The 25,405-nt window shown below is 37.0% G+C and overlaps 1 protein-coding gene across 1 annotated transcript; it reads right to left on the bottom strand.

The window, feature by feature from the left end:
• Positions 1-7,854: 7,854 nt before the first annotated feature.
• Positions 7,855-10,200, bottom strand: LOC134795164 (alpha-(1,3)-fucosyltransferase C-like). The gene is made up of 2 exons (XM_063766995.1): positions 9,202-10,200; positions 7,855-8,146 (listed from the first exon to the last, which is right to left on the bottom strand). Exons 1-2 carry the CDS (start codon positions 10,149-10,151, stop codon positions 7,855-7,857), a joined length of 1,242 nt encoding a protein of 413 aa, XP_063623065.1. The 5' UTR covers positions 10,152-10,200.
• Positions 10,201-25,405: the final 15,205 nt, after the last annotated feature.

Genomic DNA, 25,405 nt, shown 5'->3' with positions numbered 1-25,405 from the left:
GAAATTTGGTTACTTATTCTCGAGTAAGAATTTAAATATCTAATCTAAAGAGAATAAAGTGTATAGGGGACGTGCATGAACTATAGGGGGCAGCACAGGAGCCGTCAGATCTTTGGCGCGAAGCGTAGATGTGTAGTTTATGATTCCGATGTAGCCCACAAGATGACAGAACCTACTATGCATAAGGAAACGTACCTACAAGAACGGTAGATGGTAGAACTTGTTTTGGCAATGTACATGTTTCCGATTCAGGCCACAAGATGGCAGACCCTCCAACGCGCACGGTCCCTATATTTATTTATTTAGAAATTTAATTCAGGCAACAAGGCCCATATTACAAATACCTTACAGACTAACATACATATGTATTTTATAAACTTAAAACTAAACACTATTTAGTCGACAAAACGGCGTGGCTCCGTTGCATATGTAGTAGAGGGTTATTGTCATACTAAATTTTGTAGTTACAGTAAATTTACTGCCATCTTTCGATACAGGATTAAAATGAAAATGAAAAAAAAATATAAATAAATGTATATATGTATGGATAAATGATTTTTTTTATTTTTAGAACGCCATATGATTTTGACCCATGTTCTTTTACTGATATGAGTAAAAATTGTTAAATATAAAATGGTGTCGCCATCTAGACGAGCATAGGTCAAAGGTATGGCGCCGTATATTCAAGAATCAAATTTTCTTTAAAGCGCAAAAAGCCATCATCTGTTGCAAAAAATAAACGAATGCGCTTAGCCCGCGCTTGATAAATAAAAAATACGATTTTTTTCATTTTTTCAAAATAAAAAAATAAAATAAAAAACAACAATTGATACGAAATTTAAGTATAAAAAAATACAAAAAGTTATGTAGCAGCATACAATTACTGGGGATGGAACCAGGAACCTCCCTATGCAAACAAAAAAGCGAACGTTTGCAAAATGCGCCATGATAGTTCTTACTAAAGCTGACGAAATTTAGCTACTCATTCTCAAGTAAAAACTAAATATCTAAATACCGCCGAAACCAGTGATACAAATTTTCTGAATTTTTGGCCATTTAATCTATAAACATATATCAAAAAGAAAAAACTCTTATGATATCGATACGACTATTTGTTTAGGCGACAGGTATCACGACTCCGCCATTTTTTTAAATTTCCAAAAACCGGATTGACAAAAAAATTTTATTTAGTCATAGAACCTGGTCACAAAATTTCATGAGAATCGGTTAAGAATTGCGACCTGTAGAGGAGAACATCCGGAAATACAAAACTAAATATCTAAATACCGCCTAAACCAGCGTTAATTTTTTTCTGCATTTTTTGCTATTAACTCTGTAAACATGTCTCAAAAAGAAAAAACTCTTATGATATCGATACGACTATTTGTTTAGGCGCCAGGTATCACGATTCCGCCATTTTTGAAAATTTCCAAAAACCGGATTGACAAAAAAATTTTATTTAGTCATAAAATTCGGTCACAAAATTTCACGAGAATCGGTTAAGAATTGCGACCTGTAGAGGAGAACATCCAGACATACGAAAGCAAAATGCCCGAGTCAAAACGTAGACCTTCGCTTCGCTTCGGTCAATTAGGATGCCGTCCATTTGGATGAATCCATTGTAACGGCATCCATTTGGAAGGCTCGTCAGTGGCCTGCTTAACTTTATAGGTTTTGTATAAGTTTTTAATCATTATTTAAAATGGTAAACATTATTTTTTGCGCTGTGGCTAGTAGTCCCTGGTATTCACTTAATTATACGGCAAATGATGATGATGGAATTTCCTTTTGCAGAGTTGCTCCTTTTGACTCACAGATTGATTTAGGAAGGGGAGCCAATCGAATTTTTGATGCAAAATTTTGACTTAAGGGGGGGTGCCCCCCGAAATTTGTAGAAAATAAAGTTTTGCTATGTGGTCAAGTTTGGTATCATTTTCGTGTAACTCAAGGATGCTAAATTCATTTCTGCTATTTAATTTAGGAGAAATAAAAATTTGCTATTTAATTTTTTGCCGAAGAAAAGCCTATATTGTTCTTATTTTAATATACACATAAAAAATAAAAATTTCATGAGAAAGCCCCTTGTTATAAAAAGTTCCTTGTTATAAAAAGTATACATAATTATGGCTTATTTATGTTACAAAATATGAACGAAAAAAATGAAATGTAAACCTACTTTCGACCACTCATTGAACAAGATACAATGACGTGAGCTACGGCAGGCTACAGCTAAGTGATTTACGGCGTTTGATGATGATGAGATCCCTTTTTACATAGTGAGTCCTTAGAACCCTTAGATCATTTTAGAAAGGAGAGCCACATTGATTTTTGGTACGGTGGGGTGGGGATGAAAGAGTTGGGATGATTTGTCCCATACAATCATAAATTTATGCAAGCACCTGTTTAGGTTTCTGCAATAAGTTTGGTGACATTTTCGAGTAAATCAAAAGCATGAAATCATTTAGGTAATTTAATCTTTAAAATACAAAGTAATATGTAAAGATTGACTAATATTTACATTATTTTCCTCCGTATCCTTAAATCGGATTATTTATATGGTTCTATTTTAAGGACTCACTATGCTAAAGGGTATCTCATCATCATCAAACGCCTTAATTCTCATAGCTGTAACTCACATCTTTGTCTATTCAGTGAGCTGGTGGTCGAAAGTAGGTCTACATTTCATTTTTTTTTCCCTACATTTTTTAAAAATAAATATGCCATGTGTATACTTTTTAAAACGAGGAATAGTAGGGCTTTTTCATGAATTTTTTTGTGTGCATATATAAAAAATAAGAAAAATTTAGGCATTTATTCGGAAAAAAATAAAGTTGCAAATTTTTATTTCTCGTTTTTTTTTTAATTATGTATATGAAACCGTATAAATTAAATATCAGAAATGAATTTAGCATCCTTGATTTACCTGAAAATGATACCAAACTTGGGCACATTAGGCACATAGCAAAACTTTATTTTTTACAAATTTCGGGGGGCACCCCCCATTAAGTCAAAATTTTGCATGAAAAATTTGGTTGGCTCCCTAAATCAATTAGTGAGTCAAAAGGAACAACTCTGCAAAAGGAAATTCCATTATCATCATTTGCCGTAAATCACACTTTTTTGTCGTGAGCGCCACGGACTATAGGTTGTGAAGGCATTGTTATTCCTTTATTTCACTCTTAATTTTTATACTAACTCATAATATATTATCACCAGTAATGGGGTTAGCAACTGTTAAAGGTTTTCATAGATGGCGCTAGCAAAGGTTTTACTCATCTTTAGTTTTGTTCTGGCTTAATAATCTTAAAGGATATAATCAAACGCAGACGCCTTGTCAGTAAGTTTTTGTACAAAACTGTCTGCCGATTTTAGTCGGGGAGGGGCACGTCAAATGTATACGTAAAGTAAAAATAGCCATGTCAGATAAAAGTCAGCCCATACAATGTGTAAGACCATTGGCCACCTATTTTCGACAGAGGGGAACGCCTGTTAATGTCTACTCCGTTTGATTATATCCTTTAAGTTGGATGGAGATAAATTTCATAGCTCCAAAAAAGACCATCCAATTCCAGAAACGAAAAAAATTTACACTATTTGTTGGACTATTTGTAAAACCTATGTTGGCGCCATTTGCAAAATACTTCGACCGGCCAACTCCATTTATACTTAAGGGGCCCACAGATTACCAGTTCGCCGGACGAGCTGTCACCTTTTGCGTATAACTGACAGGCTGATATCGTCCAGCGAACTGGTAATCTGTGGGCCCCTTTAGGTAGCGTCTGGCCTGCATTCGGAATACCTATTTCTAAATAGCGATACTTTTTTAGGATCACGCATGGCCTGACTATTTTCTAAGCAACTATGCCAATTGATAATGTCATGCTTCCCCCAGTAATAACAAGGCCCGAGCAAGCTCAGCCACTCACCGTCGAGCCTTCTCGAATATTCAACAGGGTGTTGATCACAGACTTGGCTAAAACGATTGTCGCTGAATCTACCTGTATACCTATATACCAGCAGCCGCACTGAAGGCCTACCGCGAACTACGTTCGACGTGTTGCCTCTCTGTCGCACTTGTAAATTCGTACGTGAGTGTGATAGGCAGGCAACAGGTCGGACGTCGTTCGCGGTAGGCCCTCTGGTTATTGGTGGACCTTTGTCTTAGCAATACGAGTACGAATTGTTAGCTGTGCGGGGTCAGTCTTGAGTCTTTTTTACCCGATTACGGCAAAATCAAAGCGAATAAATAGTAGCTATTGTACCGGTTAAAGAGGCCACGCAAATGTTACCTTCAGGCCCCTATTTCACCACGGTGACAGGTGCGACAATTCGACAAATCTCACTGTTGCTGACGTGACAGGCATCCATGGGCTACGGTTACTGCTTACCATCGGGCGGGCCGTATTCCTATTTGTCACCATCATAGTATTATTAAAAAAAACTTTATTATATCGGCAAAAAACAGGTATTTCTCTTGCGATGTTTATGATGATAATGATGACAATTGTCACAAGATTTAAAAGTTTTTTTCGATAATTTCTTGACAGCAAATGTCGTGTTTCTTGTGACAATTGTCATTAGCTTCGCAAAATAAGTACTTATTAACTGGCGATATAGTGGAGTTTTTTTAAATTAACATGTTGGTGGCAAACAAGCACACCGCCCGGCTGATGGTAAGCGGTTACCGTAGCCTATGGAGGTCTGTGACGTCAGTAACAGTGATGTCGACAATTGTCGCACCTGTCACGGTGGTGAAATAGGGGCCAGGTGTTTTCCATCGGATTTTCTCGGAAACGTTCGTATTTATCATGCTACTTCAGTCAACCTCACTACTTTTCGTACCAAGACTGACTGAAATAGCAAGACATATTCGTACGTTTCCGTGAAAAAACGTTAGAAAATAATTATGCACTACATCTGCAACGTCACTACCTATACGTACCTACTACATATTTGGCATTGTATTGTCGATTGGTATGAAATAAATTGATATGAAGATTTTAATAAAATTAATCCGCAATAAATCGTTTGTTTAATTTTAAAACTGTTTCAATTGAAAGTGCCATATATTTTTCGGTCTCCTTTGGCCAGTTTTAAACATATCAAAAAGGAAAACTATATTTATTACCACACAATTAAATAAAAATAAAACATTGAATTACCTTAAAAATAATAATAAAGACTATTTATAAATAAACTTCAAATAAAGGGCCTATAAATAAAAAACGTTCTCTAATTACGTCACATATCTGGTATTACCATAGGTATCCAAGCTGTATAAAAAAGAATAGAGATATAATTAACTTATGTAGTAAATAAGCTATTAAAGTCCTATTGAAAATTTGTTGAAACCTTTTCCCGTTACTGTTGAAAACAGGGACCGTTACGGGTATAACTAAAAATCAAAATATTTAATTTTTCACAATATTTCTTTGATATTATAGAATAGTACCTACATAATGATTGATCATATTAGCTAAATTAAGTGCATAAATATACATAAACCGTGATACTGAAATTGAATACCGGTTTATGTATGAAAAATATACCGGTATTGGGTCCCTGGTTGAAAATAGACGCCGATAGTACACAACCCTCTTGACTGTGAATTAGCATACCGTAGTGGGTAAGTAGGGCCTGATGAATATGCGCGTCGGCGGTATGCTAACCAGAGGGGCTGCCGACGGTACTTTTGGATATAACTAGCTCTCAGTCTGTGCTGACGGTTCTTTATCTTACAGTCGATTTTATAGTAGATGCATTATTTTTCAATAATAATAACATTTATTATAGGCAGTGTTTTAATTAAAATTATATGAAAATTGAGGTTAAAGAGTAACACGAATCTAGCCGCAGCCGTAAAATCGAAGTAACACTCTCAATTTAAAACGATATTCTGAAATAACATGAATCATTCAAGTACTTACCTAATATTATATCTGGTACCGGTATTACATACAATTTTTTTGGCGTTATTTTCTTTGTTTAACAATTTTTAGCAATGAAAACTAGAATCAGATATAGATTTATTACTTACGTTACGTACATGTTTATGTCGAGTTTCATGTCAGTAAGCATTTTGGAAGCGGCTTTTCTGCGGCGGGTGTGACTTGAAAGCTTTTTTTGACAAATCCTATTCATAATTATACCTAGAAGCGTATTTAGCATTTAGATTATCAATTACTTACCGTGCCATTACTTCGCCTCCTAATAATCACGTTAAATAACTGATCGGCTCCCGGGCGTATCACTGTTAGAAAGTTAATGTAGATTATGATTGATGACAGCTGGGATTACGGGAGCTTTGCCGTCAACCCGGCGAAAAGGTACTCGCCAAAACAATAGATTGTTGATGTAATTAGAGATGAAATTTGTGGTAAGTGATTTATTTTGCTGCTTATGAAATCGAAATTATTAGATACATAGGTACTCTATAGAGACTAACATATCTTATATCTTTAAACGAGTAATTCTTGTATATACATATATTTATAAATATTTAGGGGATCTCGAAAACGATTCTGGATTAAATTGCTATATAGTGGTTTTCGTGGGCGAAAAATCGATTTATAGCTAGGTCTTATGTCTGGGAAAACGAGCATTTTTGATTTTGATACGCTTACCGAGCAAAGCTCGGTTTCCCAAATATTTACATTAATGACACCTCACCCGCTTAACAACTTCTGCTGCTGGCTGTATTATTTCGACTTAGTTTCAAACTTGGTTTCAAATTAGACAAAACTAAGTTACCTACCTCAACTAAGTTTAACAGACGTTTGCTTTTGTGTCCTTTTAGTTTTACATTTCGTATTGATTTATACTTATAGGTAGGTATCTTATTTATTTAATCTTTATTTTTCTTCTTTAACCTACTTTAACCGTTTTCCCGGCCTAGCGCCAGGGTCCGCTTTGCCCGGTCTTCGGCATCCTCAGGTGTGATATTGTTCGCTATCACGACGTCCGTCGACATTTATTTAATCTTTATTACACCGTAAAATTAAAAATTAAATTTATTTAAGACCAACAAAGGACGAATTTCGTTAGTGACACATTTTAATCTTACAACGAATGTTAGTAGGTACACACACAAACTTATTAACTATCTAACTACATACTTACATATTAATATTTATTTAAGCATAATATGTGGAGTGCACCACAGTGGTTCAGGTAGGCCCCAAAAAAAATATACAATTACAAAAAGCGGACTTAATGTATATACTAGTAGTACCTACAGATAGACTGCGTTTTATTATCGCCCATTTTTTGGAAATCTCAGTTCGGGTCCCATTTGTCAACCCGGCAATTCGGCACTGTATGGTAGATTGGCTCGCACGGTGTTGGAGCCCGGCCGAACTCTTAATTGGCTTCAGCGGCCACCTGAGTCCCCTAAATAGTTCCAATATTGCCTGTTATACATATAACTGTTCGTTGGGCACGTGTATGTTGTTCTACGTACTTGAAATTGAGTGCCAAGGCATAGGTAGGTACGTATAATAATCTAATTTTGTAAAAAAAAAAGGACTGCGTGCTACGATTTGATATTATAGAGGTAAAAATTGGTATTTCTTTGGATTGCACATAATACATATATATTTATATAACACTGTTTCTAAAACAAAATTAATAACAAATATAGGTAAATCACGCAACTAAAACATTTGAAAACCTTATTCTTCTTTTTGGAATCCCTTAAAAATATAGTCCTGGTGAAAATTCCCACACTTACACAGTTAACTTTAAAAGTAAATCCCGTTGTACACTTCCATCCTTATAAATATATACTTGATCGGATTTTCAATGTGTCGTTAAAAAATATACATTTAAGTATAAGTTTTAGGTAAGATATTGTAATTAATCATAATCCCCTTCAAGGAACGGATCACTCATAGCAGCACACCTGTTTATATAATTCGGATTCCACCACTTTCTCACATTACTCAGCGTTTGAGGCTTATAGTTCTCATTCATCCTGGAACACAGATCGCAGATGTAGTTCCTCGGTCGAGGTGTGTAGTAATAGTGGTTCTTCCAATCGAAGAAGAAAGAGTAGGTGTCAGGGTAAGTCATGAGGTAGTTCATGATACCGACCAGTTCTTTCATTGTGTGGGCTTTCGCGTCGATGTAGGAGCCGGGAGGAAGGAAACTGAAAAAAAAAGTTATGCTACTTAAGGCCACTTGCACCATCCCAGGAACCCGGGGTTAACCGGTTAAACCTGGAGTTACAATGGTTACCAGTACAATTTGACACTGGGTTAACGGTTTAACCGGTTAGCTCCGGATTAGTGGGATGGTGCAAGTGGCCCTTAGTCGACATAGGTTAGAACCAGGTTAAATGGTAGTGGGCGTGGGTCATTTTGTTTATAAAACCGATAGCCACAAAGATGACAATCGTACATTGACAAACGCCAAATGAAAAAAAAATGTATCGGTAAGACACATGCTACGAAAAATCACGTGACTATTTCTACACGGTAGCAAAAAAAAAAATTACCCTAAAATGAACTAGCCAAAATGTATGAAACAGCCAAAATTTTTTTTGCAATTTCGCGGTTGGTCCCATACTAAAAGTTGCTCAGTATAATCCCAAAATCTCCCTGGTAACGGGTATGCAGTTATTTTTTGGCCACCCTGTATACATTATTTTAGTTTCCATTGGAGTTTTCAATCAATGGTTGCCATTTTGGCTAGGCCTTAGAAGGAGACAAACGCTGTAAGCTAAATGAACCCTTTGATATTGCTTGTAAGTACATTTTCCCTTAACCTATCTATGCTGTTATGAAAATAAATCGAGATAATTAATCACAATATCTTACCTAAAATGAACTACAAAATATACTTAACATAATTCATACACTCTTAACGAAAGGATTTACATTAAATGTATTGATGAGGTTTAAAAGTTTAAGATAGTTCTTTATCTGAAAATTGTAGCTGGACGAAAGTGTAGTTCCCTCATTCAGTAACTTTAATTCCAATCAGTAGAAACCAATGGTCTTCCAAATGAGAGGCGATTTTGGAAAACAGCAACTCATAAGAAAAGTTAATGGATTGTGAACCTTATTAATGGTGAAGTAAGGTTCCATCTCGAAGAAGAGGAACTAAAGAATTAAGACTTTATGAAAACACACTCAAATGACCGCTACTTAAAAACTTCGATCTGACTATCGTAAATTTTAACGAGCAAAGTTCAAAATGTACCTCGAGTAATTAGCTCGTCCGACAACTATGGGGATAGAGATGTGGTTCAAAGTATTAATGATTCTATCAGTCACCCAATCTTCGCAGTTTATCTCTTCTGTTACTAAACTGAAAAAATAGTTCTTTTCTATCATCTTGTAACATTTGAATTTTCCTTTCTCAGAACAGCTTTGATGTCCACAAGCACCGTATACGTCTAAGGTATAGTTGTAATTGGCTAATTCAGCTTGGAATTGGGTTACAAACTTCTCATGTAGCACTTTCGATGAGCATTCCGTTAGTAACCAGGCAACTGATTTTGTCTTCCGCTTTATCAAATCTTTATTTCTAGAATCATGCTTTAACTTATCAAGCCAGGTTATATTTATCTTAGGGCCGATAATTTCTCTTTTCAAATTATGGATGTTGAAAAATGGATGCGGAATATCTGAGTTAAGTTTGTAGGACCAGGTCCAGTTGAAGAATTGGTCGAGATTGGGATTGCAGATCGAATATTTTGAAGATGGATCTAAAGCATGGAACACGTAAACTTGATGAGGGGATCGTTGAAAATTTTGATGAGGCTGCAGCATGTAAGATTTTAAAACTTCTCTTATGTTGACAATAACAGCGTCATAGTTGCGAACATCACCTCTGAGCAAACTCTTGTTGTACGAAATATAACAGTTGTAAATCGGGCACTGTTGTCTCACAAAATCTTTCTGTCCCTCGTTGTGGTCCAAGTACGAATGATCTTCGCTCGTCGTCCAAATTAATATATACTTCAGGTCTGATGCAAATCTTTGCATCTGAGGGTGATATTTGTTGCTACTTGCATAGTATAGCAGGAAGTTTGGCACAAAAGTGGACGCCAACACGCAGCATAATAAAGTTATAGCGATAGCATATTTAATCCAAGATTTCTTTTTCTCTTGACTGAAACTAAGTTCTTTCACTTGATAGGAGTACATTCTATCTATTTCTAAAGACTAGACTTCACCGCAAGTTAGCTTAAACTAAGACTGAACTGGGAGAGGATGGTTTAGCTCTAAAGTAGTAACGAATGTTGACAGTGAAAGATGTTTGTGAATACTTTTAAGTGAAAGAATGGCTGTTTGGTTACGATTGTTGTAGACGCGGAGAGAAAAAATAAGCACATATTTAAGACACTTTCTAGCTTTGTTGAAGAATATTTGACAACTGGCGGCATGCCAATGGCAGTCTTTAGTATGCTTACTCGCACTTGTAAAACCTAATATACCTATTGAATATGTATGGTTTGTTGGTTAGGTACACCGTTATTTTTCAAGCAAATTCAATTCTCTTTAACGAAATCCTACTCGCATTTTTTTATTACGGAAATATTTACGTTACTTACCCACTAAACACAAACTGAAATGTAACATACATGAAAAAACCATTTACACGGTAATTTATGCGTCCAATTTTCCAAAATGAAGTCGCAAAGTTAACCGACTGCCGCCAAAATGAGGAAAATAAAACTTCGCCAAACCTTTTTAATTTATAGCGAAAAAATATCTCGCTGAACGCGCGTTATTGTAACGTACGCTTCTGCTAATCAAAGAATATAAACGACTTAAATGTAGGGATATTTGAATGTACTTAAGTCCGTTTTGAAGTGAGAGAAAAGCGTTCTGATATTAATTTTGTCGCGAATGTGAGGTAATAATATGATTTACTTTTCTTTGTTTTTTGCGCGCGGATTAAATTGAGGAGGGACTCCGAACGTGTATTTCAAGTTATATTTTTTCTGAATAAATCCCTCAAGTTCTACCCTCAATACTTATTTTGAGGACGACACAATAATAATAACTCCACGGCCGATTCGGCCACTGCGACTGCTATCAACTCCGTTGCTGCCTCTGGTGTGCTCGCAAGTGGCTGACGTAGCCGATCTTGTTACTAAAACTTCTCGAACATTGTGGGCATGTGAATGTGAGCACACCATTTGTGTAATTATAATGTATTGCCGCAGGTAGTCTGTATTTTAATTTATCGCGCTTGGCTAAGCGCCGTCGCGATTCAAACTCAGTTACGACACATAGGCCAGTCCGAACTGTACACTTGACATCAAAACAATAGGTATCTAAATGTCAGTTAGGTAGTTATCATTCTCACGTTCATTTAGCTCGGACTTATCCGTAAAACGGAACTTGGCCTCTCATGCTAGAACGGTCTGGGTCCGGGCCGAGGCTTCCGACACCTCGTTTTTTATGATGGGTGATCGGTGATCACATGATGCTTTGTCTAGAAAACTGATGTTTCGGTCGCTTCGTCCCGGCCCCGGACCGTTCTAGCGCGAGTCATACTTTACACCTACTTTATCTGACACATCTTATAGGTAGCGAAATATCTATATAATTTCAGGCGTTTCTCCGGCAGCAGGAATATATTAAATTATTATTTATTTATTTAAACTTTGTTGCATAAAAGAAAAACTTATCGTACAAAAGGCGGACTTAATGCCAAAAGCAAAAAGCATTCTCTACCAGTCAACCTTAAGGCAAAGCAGAGAGATTATTCTTTATTTTTGAAGTAGGTATGTACGTACTTGTATTGTATGTATGTCAGTCTATTTTTCTTTATTACAGAACCCCTAGTGTAAATTTTATTCGATAGCGTGTCAAGCTGATGAACGTTCGCATTTGCAAGTGGGCCGTTTTGAAAACTCAAAATTCCATACAAAATGACACTTAACGCAAACACGTACGGCACGTCATGCTATCGAAATAAATATTACACTAGGCGTACCTACTATTCTACAAAACTGGAGCAACATTTTAATGAATTGAAAGCGAGACCATTACTTGTGTTGTAGATTGTAAGCGTGCATCGTATTAAACGCGAGACGCTTATTTTCCGTTGTTACGCCTCAAATTGTCGACACTTGAGTACAGATTAGCTTCGTTACCCTGCGCTGGAGCGTACCTGGCTTTAGGGAGGGGAACGCTATCGATATGTCGTAGGCCGATCGTACGATCAGGCAGATCGTAATATTCCTGTGTAATGTTTTGACGATAGTCACATCAAACCAATATATAGGTAGGATAGGTTCGTTAGGTTGCTTCAGATGCCCGAAGGGCAAACTGCCCAGAAATAGGAGCCCCGCGTAGCGGGGCTTCGTCGACTCAGGGAACGAGACAAAGATTTTCAAGTTTCACGATATGCCTAGGAATTTCACGATATGCCTGATCTTACGGCCGCCCACAGATAGATGATTACTATAACAGCGGGGTTACATATTCGTGCAAGTAAAGGAGCGATTGATGAGGTAAATAGCGAGAGCTCCGTTTTTCCACAGGTTTGCTTTTCACCTCGACATTTGCCTCGCGAACGCGTGTAATTGCGACAAACACACATATTTAAATGATTTTTCGGTGATACGTAGTTATTCGGTGACAGTCAGTTTTAATGTCTTTAAGCCGAGTTACCTGGTAATTTTATTAATGTTAAACCATATTATATCACATTAGCTTCATCTATGGTATCTCTTAAACATTGATTTACCTAAGCAATATAATTACCGGGCAACTCGGCTAAAAGACAATAAAACTGACTGTCACCGAATAACTACGTATCACCGAATAGCCAAGGCTTGCCCTACGCATTTACATTCATCTCATTTATCATTTACCTACATAATTTAATAACCCTAATAAGTCTATCCTAGAGGAGCTGAAGATCACCACACGGCTCTCTACAAAATATCAAGAACGCGCACTCAGCTTCTTTGGTCATATCATGCGGTCTAAAAAGCACGACCTAGAAAGGCAGATTATCTTGGGCCAAATAGAGGGCAAGCGAGCGCGAGGAAAAGCACCCACAAGATGGTCTGATGTTGTGAAGAGGGTGGTTGGCGGCAACATGCAGTGCGTGACCCATATGGCCTATGATTGCACACTGTGGAGACGTAGCATACATGGTCGCGATCCTCAGCAATGAGGGACCGAGGAAGAAGAAGAAGACATAACTTACCAAAAATTAAGGACATTAGATATAGGGATATTGGATAAAATACGTACCCACAATTTCAACACTAAACTACATCGGAACACATTTTGGGGACAAAAGTCACAACCAGAAATTAGGATCAGCATCCATAACTTTTAAGAACAGACGAAAATATATTTCAATATTTTTTTGCTTGATTGTGTAAGAATAACTTACGTTTTAGCTGTCTTACCGATTCTTTCCAATTAATGATAGGTAGTATTTATACTTATAACCTTATAAGTAAAGTTTTATTTAATAAAAACCCTAGATAAAGAAATTTATTATCATGTTTGACGCGATTGTTTTCGATTCACTGAGTCATAGCTTGCTTTAGTCATATAGAGCTTGTCACGTTGTCGTTTTGCCTCCACGCAGCATTTCGCTACATTCGGAAACCCATGTTATCGGTCACGGTGTAGCGCTACGACCGTAGCTTAACACATTCAGGGCCAGCGAGTGCTACGCGCTACGAGCGTAGCTTACCAGGTAAAACCCGTGTTAACACATGTGAAACCCGTATGTAGCGAAAAGTGAATACAGACTGAGCGCCCTGGCGGATTGCTGGCAGTGCATGCGTAAACGATATTTGTGACAAAAAAAACATATTGTGAGTTATACGAGTATCATACCCGGTGTAGTTGAAGTAAGTATCGATATCAAAACTATCGACATATTCCCACCCCCCCGTATGTTTCCAAGTGGTCGCGGAGCTCGCAGAATAATGATTTCTTTGAGTCCGTTTGAAGTGCTGCCATTACGACGATACGTTTGTGCACCTAATAGCGATGCCAGTAATTGTACCTTTGTACCAGCCTGCGGGGGATTCACAAAGCTTTGCTTTGTTTTAAATAATATATTAGTGTTAAGTTTTTTTTACGCAGAGGCGGCGACCATTAGCAAGACGTGAAGCGAAATGAAGCGCGTAGCTCAAGACCGAACGGGATGGCGTAGCACTGTGGATGCCCTCTGCCCCATCTAGGGGACATAGGATATTAAGTACGTTTTTTTTGCGCCGAAGTCCCAGCAAAGTTGGTACCAACTAAATTATGTTTTAAATCAAAAGTAAGTAGTGTTGCAAAACCTAAAGTGTTAGGCGTGCGTCCTTAATATGTACTCATTTTCACTTAAAAAGTGTACAATTTACTTTTTTTGAAAATGCATTAACTTTTGGGTTATTTCTACTCAAAATCACGAGGACTATCGATTTAAAAAGAAAAAAAACGTGTCCCAAAATATGTCAGATTTGTGACGCATTTTTCACAAAACTGACACACAAAATTTATTTTCAATCTGGGGATACTTTTTTCTGTGTCTTATTCAATAGTACTCGTGATTCTGAGTCTTTTAAATAATAAAGTTGATGATTTTTCGAAAAAAAAAATACCTAAATTGTACCATTTTTTCTGAAAACTCCCGTAAAGGTGATGTTTACAGCAAAGCAAAAACGGTCGCACTCTTATACAAAAATATGGGTGAGTCTATGTTGGATGACCGCGAGTTGTCTAATTAATACTTAAATCTGGTAATCGAGGTGATCACTTTGGTCTCTGATTTGCATACTTAGTTAGGTACACTGCATATAATTGAGACGCCTGCCATGATAACACATATTAACACGTGTTACTGTGTTTATGGCTTGCATGTTGCACGACGATGCATTATGAGCGTGATCATGTTGACCTGTCAGTACATGCAAACGGTTTTATTCAATTTTGTGAAGGCGAAGTAGGTACTAAGTAAAAAATAAACGTAGCTATTTTATTTATGGGTAAAATGACTAGATAAAAATATGTATGTATTTCAAAAAATGTCTTGTTTAAATGTTGTCATGTACCTAATTAAGTAGCAATCAAAAGATGTAACTGGATATATGGATATAAATTATAAAAAGCGGCCAAGTGCGAGTCGGACTCGCCCATGAAGGGTTCCGTAGCAGCAAGTAACATAATAAAATTGCGGTTTACGATTTTTGACGTATTAAAAAAAAACGACTTACTAGATCTCGTTCAAACCAAATTTCGGTGGAAGTTTGCACGGTAATGTACATCATATATTTTTTTTAGTTTTATCATTCTCTTATTTTATAAGTTACAGGGGGGGGGGGGGGGGGGGGGCACACATTTTACCACTTTGGAAGTGTCTCTCGCGCAAACTATTCAGTTTAGAAAAAAAATATACTAGAAATCTCAATATCGTTTTTGAAGACCTATCCATAGATACCCCACACGTATGGGTTTGATGAAAAAAAATTTTTTGAGTTTCAGTTCTAAGTATGGGAAACCCCCAAAATTTATTGTTTTTTTTTTCTATTTTTGTGTGAAAATCTTAATACGGTTCACAGAATACATCTACTTACCAAGTTTCAACAGTATAGTTCTTATAGTTTCGGAAAAAAGTGGCTGTGACATACGGACGGACAGACAGACAGCCATGACGAATCCATAAGGCTTCCGTTTTTTGCCATTTGGCTACGGAACCCTAAAAAACGTTACAATTTAGTAGAACTAAAATTATGTTAAATATTATTGCATTAATATCTCCATTCCCACTCCAATTTACGCGTAACCAAATACGAAAAACCGAACGCGTATAAAATAGAGCGAATAAAACCTGACGTGAAGTTTCCGAGTGCATTGGATGTCTAACACAAAGCGACCAATCAAATAGAGAGCACAAGAAAAGGATCACTTGTTCAATTCAATTTCGTTTGTACAACCGCACCCGCGGTTTAGATATACAGGTTATGTGAAGTAGGAGGTTAAATAAAACTAGTTTATTACTGCCATAAACGGAAAATAGTTATTTACGATACAAGTGCGGAAAGTAGGTAATTCGCAACTCGTGTCGATTTAAAATACTCCCGTCGGTATTTTAAATCGACACGAGTTGCGAATTACCTATTTGCACGTGTATCGTACAACGTTTTACAATACATAAAGGCCCTTTAAACTTTTGACATAGGCACGGAAAGAGCTCATTCTCGCACTAGTGCGGGAAAGTACGTGCGCCATAAACGTACCTACAGTTTTTGAAATTCAGTTTCATTTATAAATCACTTGTGCAAGAACATGGTAATTTAATGAGTTTTTGAGTAGGTATCGCTTACGACGAGACACGTAATGAAGACACATACTACACATAGGTACTACTAATTAACATACACATACATAACAGGCACATACTACTCATTAAAACGAGTTTCAGCCGTATTCGAACAATGATATACGTCAAATACTAGATATTGAAACGATATGGATCGGATATGTCAGTGTCAAACAAGCAGATCAGCATAGTATGCAAAACTTCTTCTCAATCGAAAACCGGGAGTTCGATTCGAATTTACAAGTTGAAGTTGATTTGATATAATTTTTCACTCGCCCGGCTGCCCGCTCGTAGTTAGGTGCGAGTGAGATGCGTTACGAGTGATATCATAAAAAACAAATCATTATTTTCTTTAGACTGGACAGCTTGAAGGCAATTAGGGAGCAGACGAATTGTCTCAACGTAAACCCATTTATGTGGCCGACGAAACTGCGACCGCCGCTGTTTGCTTAACATCGCGGTTTCAACGCATAAGCGGAGCGGAAATGCTAATCTTGCACCTACTTATAATAAATCCTACCAAATCATGTCAGTTTAAAGTTAAAATAACAAGTCACATCATTACGATTATTAAGGGATATAAAAATCATTTATTTAATTACATACAATAATATATACAGTGGTACTACTAAACGAAATGAATACTAAAATAGCTTAAATCTAAAATAGGCCCCTGAGGCATTGTACCAAGGATGCTGGCGGCATTTCCTCGCTGTATCGCAATGCTGATACGTTGTGCGAGGTAGCCGCCAGCTCTTCGGTCACCAGTTACGTCAACCAGACGCTTCGCGATTTCTGCGAACAACTTATGCGCGCTGGGACCCCATGGACCTAGAGTTTCGACTCCAAATGGTATATTTGTTTTAGCGACTTCCTGATATTATGACACTATATTCACGGTAACAAAGTGCTGCGAGTTTTAAATATAGTCTACCTGCACTAATTTGCTATTAACATAACACAGCTGGCTCTGCTACCCACATTCTCCTTTAAGAAATTTACTAATTACTACCTACTTTTAAGTAAACTTTTTGCCTCATCTTTTTTGTTGATTCACCTTTTTGAGGCACTTTAAATTGTATTTCATAACCCCCAGGTTGTCTCGATAGAACAACATGATATATAAAAAATAGGTAGCTAGAGTTAGACTAAGATAAGTCTGCAACGATTTTGATAGCAAAACGCAGTACAAGTGTTATTCATACGTCATAATTTCATAGAAGTTCCAGACTTATCTTGGTCTTACCGACCTTTACCTATGTACTTACCGACGTTGGCTAAAGAACAGATGGGGTGGAGGTGACTATGTCAGAGATTACGTATATGAGAAGCAATATCATTACACCTTATAAAACAAAGTCCCCCGCCGCGTCTGTCTGTTTGTGTGTTTGTATGTTTGCGATAAACTCAAAAACTACTGAACGGATTTTCATGCGGTTTTCACCTCGATAGAGTGAGGCAGTTATACGTGTATAATTTGTTAAGGTTTTGTGTAACTCGTGCGAAGCCGGGGCGGGTCGCTAGTTATTACATAAATAAGTCGGTGTCACGCGTTGATTGTGTCTATGTTCTCTGTCTAAGTGCGCTCTAAGTGTAAATCACAGTAAACATTCGCTCGCGCGTGATTTAACACCTAGTTAGCGGCCTGGCTCTCTGCACTTTGTACTGCTTATTATTTTACTGTGATTACTTTTAACGTGCTAAATTTAATTCTCTAAAAAGTAAATGCTGTAAGTTCATTCCGCGGTTTAGCTGATCATGATATGATTATTAGCTGATTGAATGGCGGGCTGCAATAAATACCAAGATAAAATTAATAAAATATAAAATCTTTATTTATTCTCCACAATATTATTTCCTTTATTCAACTAGGGTCCTAAGACCTAAGTTGTACCTACCCTAAGTTAGGATTTTACAATGTGAGTATAAAAGTAAATTATAGAAACACTTACAAAACACTCTACAATATTATATTATTATAGTATTGTATAACTAATGGTGCAATAAAGAATATTTACTTACTTACTTACTTATTACCTAAGTACATAAAAAATTAAAAAGGTTTAAAAAAGTAAAAAAAAAAATATTTTGTAAAGACCCCTCTTCGGGTGAAGGCGTTCTCCAGATTGAGCCAGTTTTGCCTGTCCTTGGCCTTCTGTGACCAGTCTTGACCGGCTGTAGCCACGATTTCGTCGAGCCATTTTTCTTTAGCCTTCCCTCTATTCCTTGTCCCCGAAGGGCCCCGCCATAGGGTGGTTACTCGTATTTTCGCCCACCTCTCTTTATGCGTACGTGCTGTATGGCCACACCATTTTCATTTTCATTTTTGCGCAATTGATAATGCGTCTTCGTGTTCTAAAATAAAGCCCTAAAGCACTTTAATTCTTTGGTGGACTGTACCTCATTAAATAGCGCAAAGTGGAACACATCTTCGCTACGTGCTAATTTATGAACTTTCTTCTTCGAAGGCAATTTAGGGTTACATTATAATTTAAATACCATTTAACACATGCTCCGTGTGTTTTACGACTATAGGCGGAACGGAACTTTGTTATTTATTAGTTGTGAACAATTTAGTTTAACTAGTTTAAAGTGTAGTTTAGTTAAATTTTAAGTAATTAAAACAACGAGTAACTAAAACATTGGTCCGATACATTATGAGATCGTAAGTTCGATTGTATGGAGGCAGCTAGGTTCTCTGTGACTAGAATCGTCTTTTTAGGGTTCAGTACACAAAAGGTAAAAACGGTACCCTATTACTAAGACTCCACTGTCCGTCTGTCTGTCTGTCACCACGCTGTATCTCATGAACCGTGATAGCTAGACAGTTGAAATTTTCACAGATGATGTTTTTATGTTGCCGCTGTAACAACAAATACTAAAAACAGAATATAATAAATATTTAAGTGGGGCTCCCATACAAACGTGTTTTTTATGCCGTTTGTTGCGTAATGGTACGGAACCCTTCGTGCTCTATTCCGACTCGCACTTGGCCGGTTTTTATTATAATTTATTTGCCTTAACAATATCGTCACGCTAACTTTGTACACCGTACATTACTCGCTAACAAGGTTGTTGGAACAATGAGTGCTGCATTATGCTGTCAATGAAGGGTAACTTAGTTGCGACCGGGCCCGAGCGTCAGCAGAACAAGCGGTAATGCCACGAGCGGTAATACAATAAAATTACAATTTCATGCTACCATGGTACAGATGTAGTGCATAATCCTACACCATCGTACTTTCACGGAAACACACGAACATGTTATGCTATTTCAGTCAGTCTCAGTAAAAAAAGTACTGAACTTGCTGAAGTAGCATGACAAATACGAACGTTTCCGAGATAACTTAATTTTAAAACACCAATCCACTGAAAAGCACAAAATATTTTTTTATGTACCACACCCCTATTCTTTTCCAGTCCCTATCTCGTCGTAAAGTAAATTTCTGCCAAAAAGTAATGAATACCTAATACATAATAGGAAAATTAATAACCATCCGGCTAATTACTGTTTTTGAAGTCCCCACCCCCGCTCATCACCTTGAACGTTGCGCACATTGTGATGTCACTCGGTCGACACACAACACTCACGATGTTTTTTTATTTCAACTGGCAATATTATGCCGATTAAATCCAGTTTCTTCTTCTTCTAAGTCGGTCCCTCACTGCTGAGGATCGTGACTCCGCTTACAAATTTTTCCTATGGCAGCTCTCCACTTCTCCCTGTCGGTTGCTTTGTGGAAAGCGTTGCTTAGTATGATGTCCATCTGGGCGGATATTTTGTCACACCATCTCGTTGGACTTGGTCCTCTAGGCCGTCTGCCGTCCACCTTTCCCATCACCACAAGTCTCTCCAATTTGTCAGAGTCTCTGCGAGCTATGTGACCGAAGTATCTCAGTACTCGTTGAAGACAGATGGTGGATAGTCTAGGTTCCTTTTCCAATTTGAGCTGCGCTAATATGGATACATTAGTGCGGCGTGCCGTCCAGGGTATTCGGAGCATACGCTGCCACACCCACATCTCAAATGCATCGACTTTTTTCCGTAGATCCGCTTTTAGTGTCCAGATTTCCGCCCCGTAGAGAAATATGGAAAAGACAAGGGTCCTAACTATTCTGGTTTTGGTTTTGTTGAGAATATTTCTGTCTTTCCATATTCTTTGCAGCTGAGACATTGCCGATTTTGCCATACCGGTTCTTCGTCTGATTTCGGCCTCAGATCCGCCCCTGTTGCTCAGAACAGCGCCTAGGTATGTGAACTCTTCAACTACTTCATAGCTGTTAAGGGCGTCTGTTTGCTGACGGGTATTGAATCTGTCAACTATCATGATTTTGGTTTTTGTCTTATTGATAGTTAGTCCGTATTCTCGGCTTGTGTCTTCAAGGCGGTCCAGCAATGTTCTCATTTCGTATTCCGTCGAAGCAAAGAGTGTGGTGTCGTCGGCATATCTGAGGTTAGAGATTTTGCATCCACCCACCGTAACACCTCCATCCCAGTCCTCCAATGTACGTCGCATGATGTGCTCTCCGTAAATGTTAAATAGTATCGGGGATATGATACAGCCTTGTCGAACACCCTTCTGGAACACTAAACGACTAGATGTTGTGTTCTCCACCCTCACCGTTCCAAAGCCAGAGTCGTACAGGTTTTGTATTAGTTTAACCAAATGCTGCGGGACACCAAACTCGCTCAGGACTTCCCAAAGTTTGTTCCACTTTACACAGTCAAAGGCTTTCTGGTAATCCACGAAGCACATGACCAACGGTTGTTTGAATTCATAGCACTTTTCAATGATCTGTCTGACGTTGAGAATTTGCTCGCGTGTGCCTCGGCCTTTAACAAACCCTGCCTGTTCTTGAGGTATTTGCCAATCTAAGAAATACCTCAAACGGCTGTTAATGACGTGTAGTAGCACCTTGCTAGCATGGGATTGTAATTGTTACAGTTCTTGACAGAACCTTTCTTGTGCAGTGGAAGTATCGATGAGTGTACCCAGTCTGAAGGCCATTGGTGTGTGGACCATACGGCGTTACAAATGTTGTGGAGAAAATGTGGAAATCCAGTTTAAGTAAAAAATTATGTGTAAAATCGTAAAAGTTTAAAAACGTAGGTACTTATTGTTACTTTGCTTGGAAGAAAACTTGTATTAAGACTGTAATTATTGTAATAAAAATCTGATAACGTTTGCTGACGCTACATTGTGCTAAAACACCCATCAGGGGCATCCAGGCAAAACAAAGTTAGTGCCAAATATTTTGCTGAAAGTATTTTTAATCGAATTATTACTGAGTTTTATGGCACTTTTACCATAAATACGAGGAAACACGTTAAATATTTTCCTAATGGTAAATATTGCAACATTTTAATCTGGTTTTGTTTAATCATAACACATAGTAAATCATTTTTAAATCGTACAAAGACAAATTTTGTCCCATTTCGTATAAAAACTAAAGGTGACATTAAAAACAATTTTTTTTACCGTAGTGCTTTAAACTTCAAGTTCAACTGATTTTCCAATGTCACTTACGATTGCTATGCTTACAAGGATAGAATTTGGCTTGGATTTCCATTTGTTAATGGCGAAAATTAATCAAAATTATTTTCTTATCGTTATTTGCTCATTAATGTAAGTTTGATAGCATTTTATGACAGATGAACGGACGGACATACGGAAATGAGGAAACTGTAAGGGTTCTGTTTCTGCCATTTTAGCTACGGAAACCTAGAAAACCCGACAAGTGCGAGCCGGACTCGCTCACCGGGGATTCCGTACTTTTTAGTAAGTATTTGTTGTTGTTGTATCTGTGAAAATTTAGCTATCACGGTTCATGAGATACAGCCTGGTGACCGACAGACGGACAGACGGACAGCGGAGTCTTAATAGGGTCCCATTTTTACCCTTTGGGTACGGAACAGTAAAAACGGGCCACTCTAGATCCCATTTAGATTTAACAATTAGCTCCGTTTTTGAAATGGTTTTGATAAGACCTTAAGAGCTTTTACACATTGTCCGATCCGATATCGGATGTCGGAAGCAAGTAAAATGTAAGATATATGTGTTTCTCTGTATTTATTTATGCATTTAATAAATCATTATTACTAAAAATAAGTTTTTGGCAAAAATTTCATTTTTGGTACAAGCTTTTATCGCTGACTGTTTTTTTCTTACGACAGACAACTAATACTAATCGAGACAATTCTAAAAACCCCTAACACAATTAGGTTGCGTTGTTTCATCACAGAGTTCCTATGGCCACCTCCTGTCTCCATCATCAGATCAGTTCGACAATACCATATTATTGTATTGTCATCAGAACTACATATAGCTGCCAATTTTCATGACGCTATGATCCTTGGAAGATGGTTAAATTAGTTACCTTAGATTCCATTACATACAGGTCGACCTAATAAAAGCTTGTCAATAACTAATTTGCAAGACCGAAGTGATCCCATAAGTGTTCCGTGAACAAAGTTTTGTACCGAACACTAAAAACGAGAAATAACGCAAAAAAGGCGGACTTAATGCCAATGGCACTCTCCTGCAGCTGTTTTTGTCATCGGAAAGGCCCTTCCGATAAATTCAGCCACGTTGGAGCCCCCCGTCATCTTTCAGACCGATAATATTTGTTTGTGTGCGTACGTGTAAGCATAATGCTTGTTGTAGTGTGCGTGACCGCTAAAGATGGCGTATCTAGACGTAATATTTGAAGGATCTTAAAGCTCGACTCGGGCTGACAGTCCATATTATATTATGATGTATAGCACCAGGCACTTTCAAACGCTAATGCACTTCCCGTGCACGCCGCCATGTTTAAAAACATGTTAAAGTGTTACACAACTTCAGCAGGAAGACAACCGACAGCGGAACCGGAAGTTCAGCCGCAGACAACATGGCCGCCGGCCACTTCCGCCGGCTCAGTTTCCGGTTTTAGCTTTCCAGTGGATGTAATAAGTTTTAAAAATGTCGCAGCCGAGGCGTATGTAAATTTTGTGCAATGATGTCTTTCTGATAGGGTTATGCATACAGTATTTTTTATATTCAGGGTGGTATTTTTTTAAGTCAGTAAAGCTAGCTTTTTAATAATACACCTACATGATTTATTTCCGCTTTAATAGAAAATAGCCTCGAGAACGTTGTTAAAGACACGTCGTTTGCTCGTTAAAATAACGTATATTATTAATATTAAAAACACATACATCATCTGTGAAAATTTCAACCGCCTAGTTATCACGGTTCATGAGATACAGCCTGGTGACAGACAGACGGACAGACGGACAAACAGACGGACAGACAGACGGACAGACAGACGGACAGCGAAGTCTTAGTAATAGGGTCCCGTTTTTACCCTTAGGTACGAAACCCTAAAAAGCGACATAAATATACCTACACGTTAGCTTTATGTCTCTCTTATAGCCTAATTTAGCTGTTGTGTTGGAAATTTTTATCATTCAGTTGTTTAATTAAATTTCTGGGCAACTTTTTGTGGAATAGCTTATACTAAAATAAAATACGTTTAGTTTCTATAATTGTTTAATATTTTTATCAGATTTAAGACGACACAAGCCTAGATCTACAATAGTATACACGAAGGATACAGTTTTTACAGTATTTATACAATACATGAGCTTTTTAAGAACGTCTATATAAAATCTTAACATTTAAAAATAACAGCTACCTAATAGCAGTAGTTTGTTAGAGTATATTTATAAACAAATATTTATAAAAATGCAAACGTATTAAATGCTTTGATTTGTTGGAACAATTTTACGATTAAATGATGTGAATTAAACTAATATTAGGGAACAAAATAGCACACTATGTGTTAAAAATTAAATTAAAATTAACATTTTTTCTATAGGTACCTATAGTTACGGCCCGATTCGAACATTGTTGGGATACTCGTACGTCAAATATTACGGTTAGATACGATATAGATTATGTCAGTGTCAAAAGTGACGTTTTTTTTGAAGAAATGTCATATTTAACACTGACATATCTAATCTATATCGTATCTAGACGTAATATTTGACGTATCTTAAAGTTAGAATCGGGCAGTACCTAAGTATCAGAAACAGTGAGTACGGTTATATTTCTACACTTAATTCATAGATTACGCATACGCATAGTCGTAAAAATATTGTTTCCATCTTAACAGTAGTTACCTAGTCATAAGCTTTTTTTTAAGTCTAATAATTAGTTTTTTTCAATTTTACCATACTTATTACTTAATATGTACCTACCAAGTATATTAAGTAAATGATTATAACATTGAATTATCATATCATATTCACAGCTATAAGAAGAATAATAGTCTTAATAACACACCGTACTAAACTTTAAGACTTTTATTTAAATGGCGAAGGCTCTGTAAAAACAAATAACAGTACTCTAAAAATCAATAATAAGTCATTAAATTTGAAAACAAATACCATTATTAGAAGCACTCTTTACGCTAAAGATCTAATGTCTGTTTTCTCATGAATGTTTATATTTTGCTCCCTTAAGACTAATCTACGCATATCTCTACCAAATAGAGATATATTATTTACATTTATTCTTAGCCGTATATTACAATTCGATTGTCTGGTGTCAAAATTTAAAATTTACATCGCCTACTGGCGTTTCTTTTGAAGCATTAACCTCATACCATAATAATATTAATAATAGTTTTGCCAAAGCTTACTCATAGGTATAATATTCCTGTATACTTATGTTTTGGATAAATACAATTAAATTGTGGACGAAATCCGATACTTCCATTTATAATTAACCTATAAAACACCTATACATATATACAGGTAGGTAGTACATACATATACTTATAAAGTTATGGTTTAGATCTACAACTACATTTACGCAAATAACAGTCAGAACAGTAGGCTCACTTTACACTTTACATTTTATGTGGGAATAGGGTATTATACTGTATTTAAAATAAATTATTTTACACCATGCATGAAATAAAGCACCAGATATTTATTATAAAAACACAGATAGGAGTTAATTTTAAACACAAGTTATATTTAATAAATCGGATAGAAATATAAAAAGTAGGTGAGTTGACCGTGACGTCACGATGTAATGTTTCATATAAAATCCATAATTAG

This window comes from Cydia splendana, chromosome 11 (assembly GCF_910591565.1).
Source record: "Cydia splendana chromosome 11, ilCydSple1.2, whole genome shotgun sequence".
NCBI classification, from domain to species: Eukaryota; Metazoa; Arthropoda; class Insecta; order Lepidoptera; family Tortricidae; genus Cydia; species Cydia splendana.
Note: the sequence above shows the minus strand (reverse complement) of the source record. Positions and strands in the feature narration are given on the sequence as shown.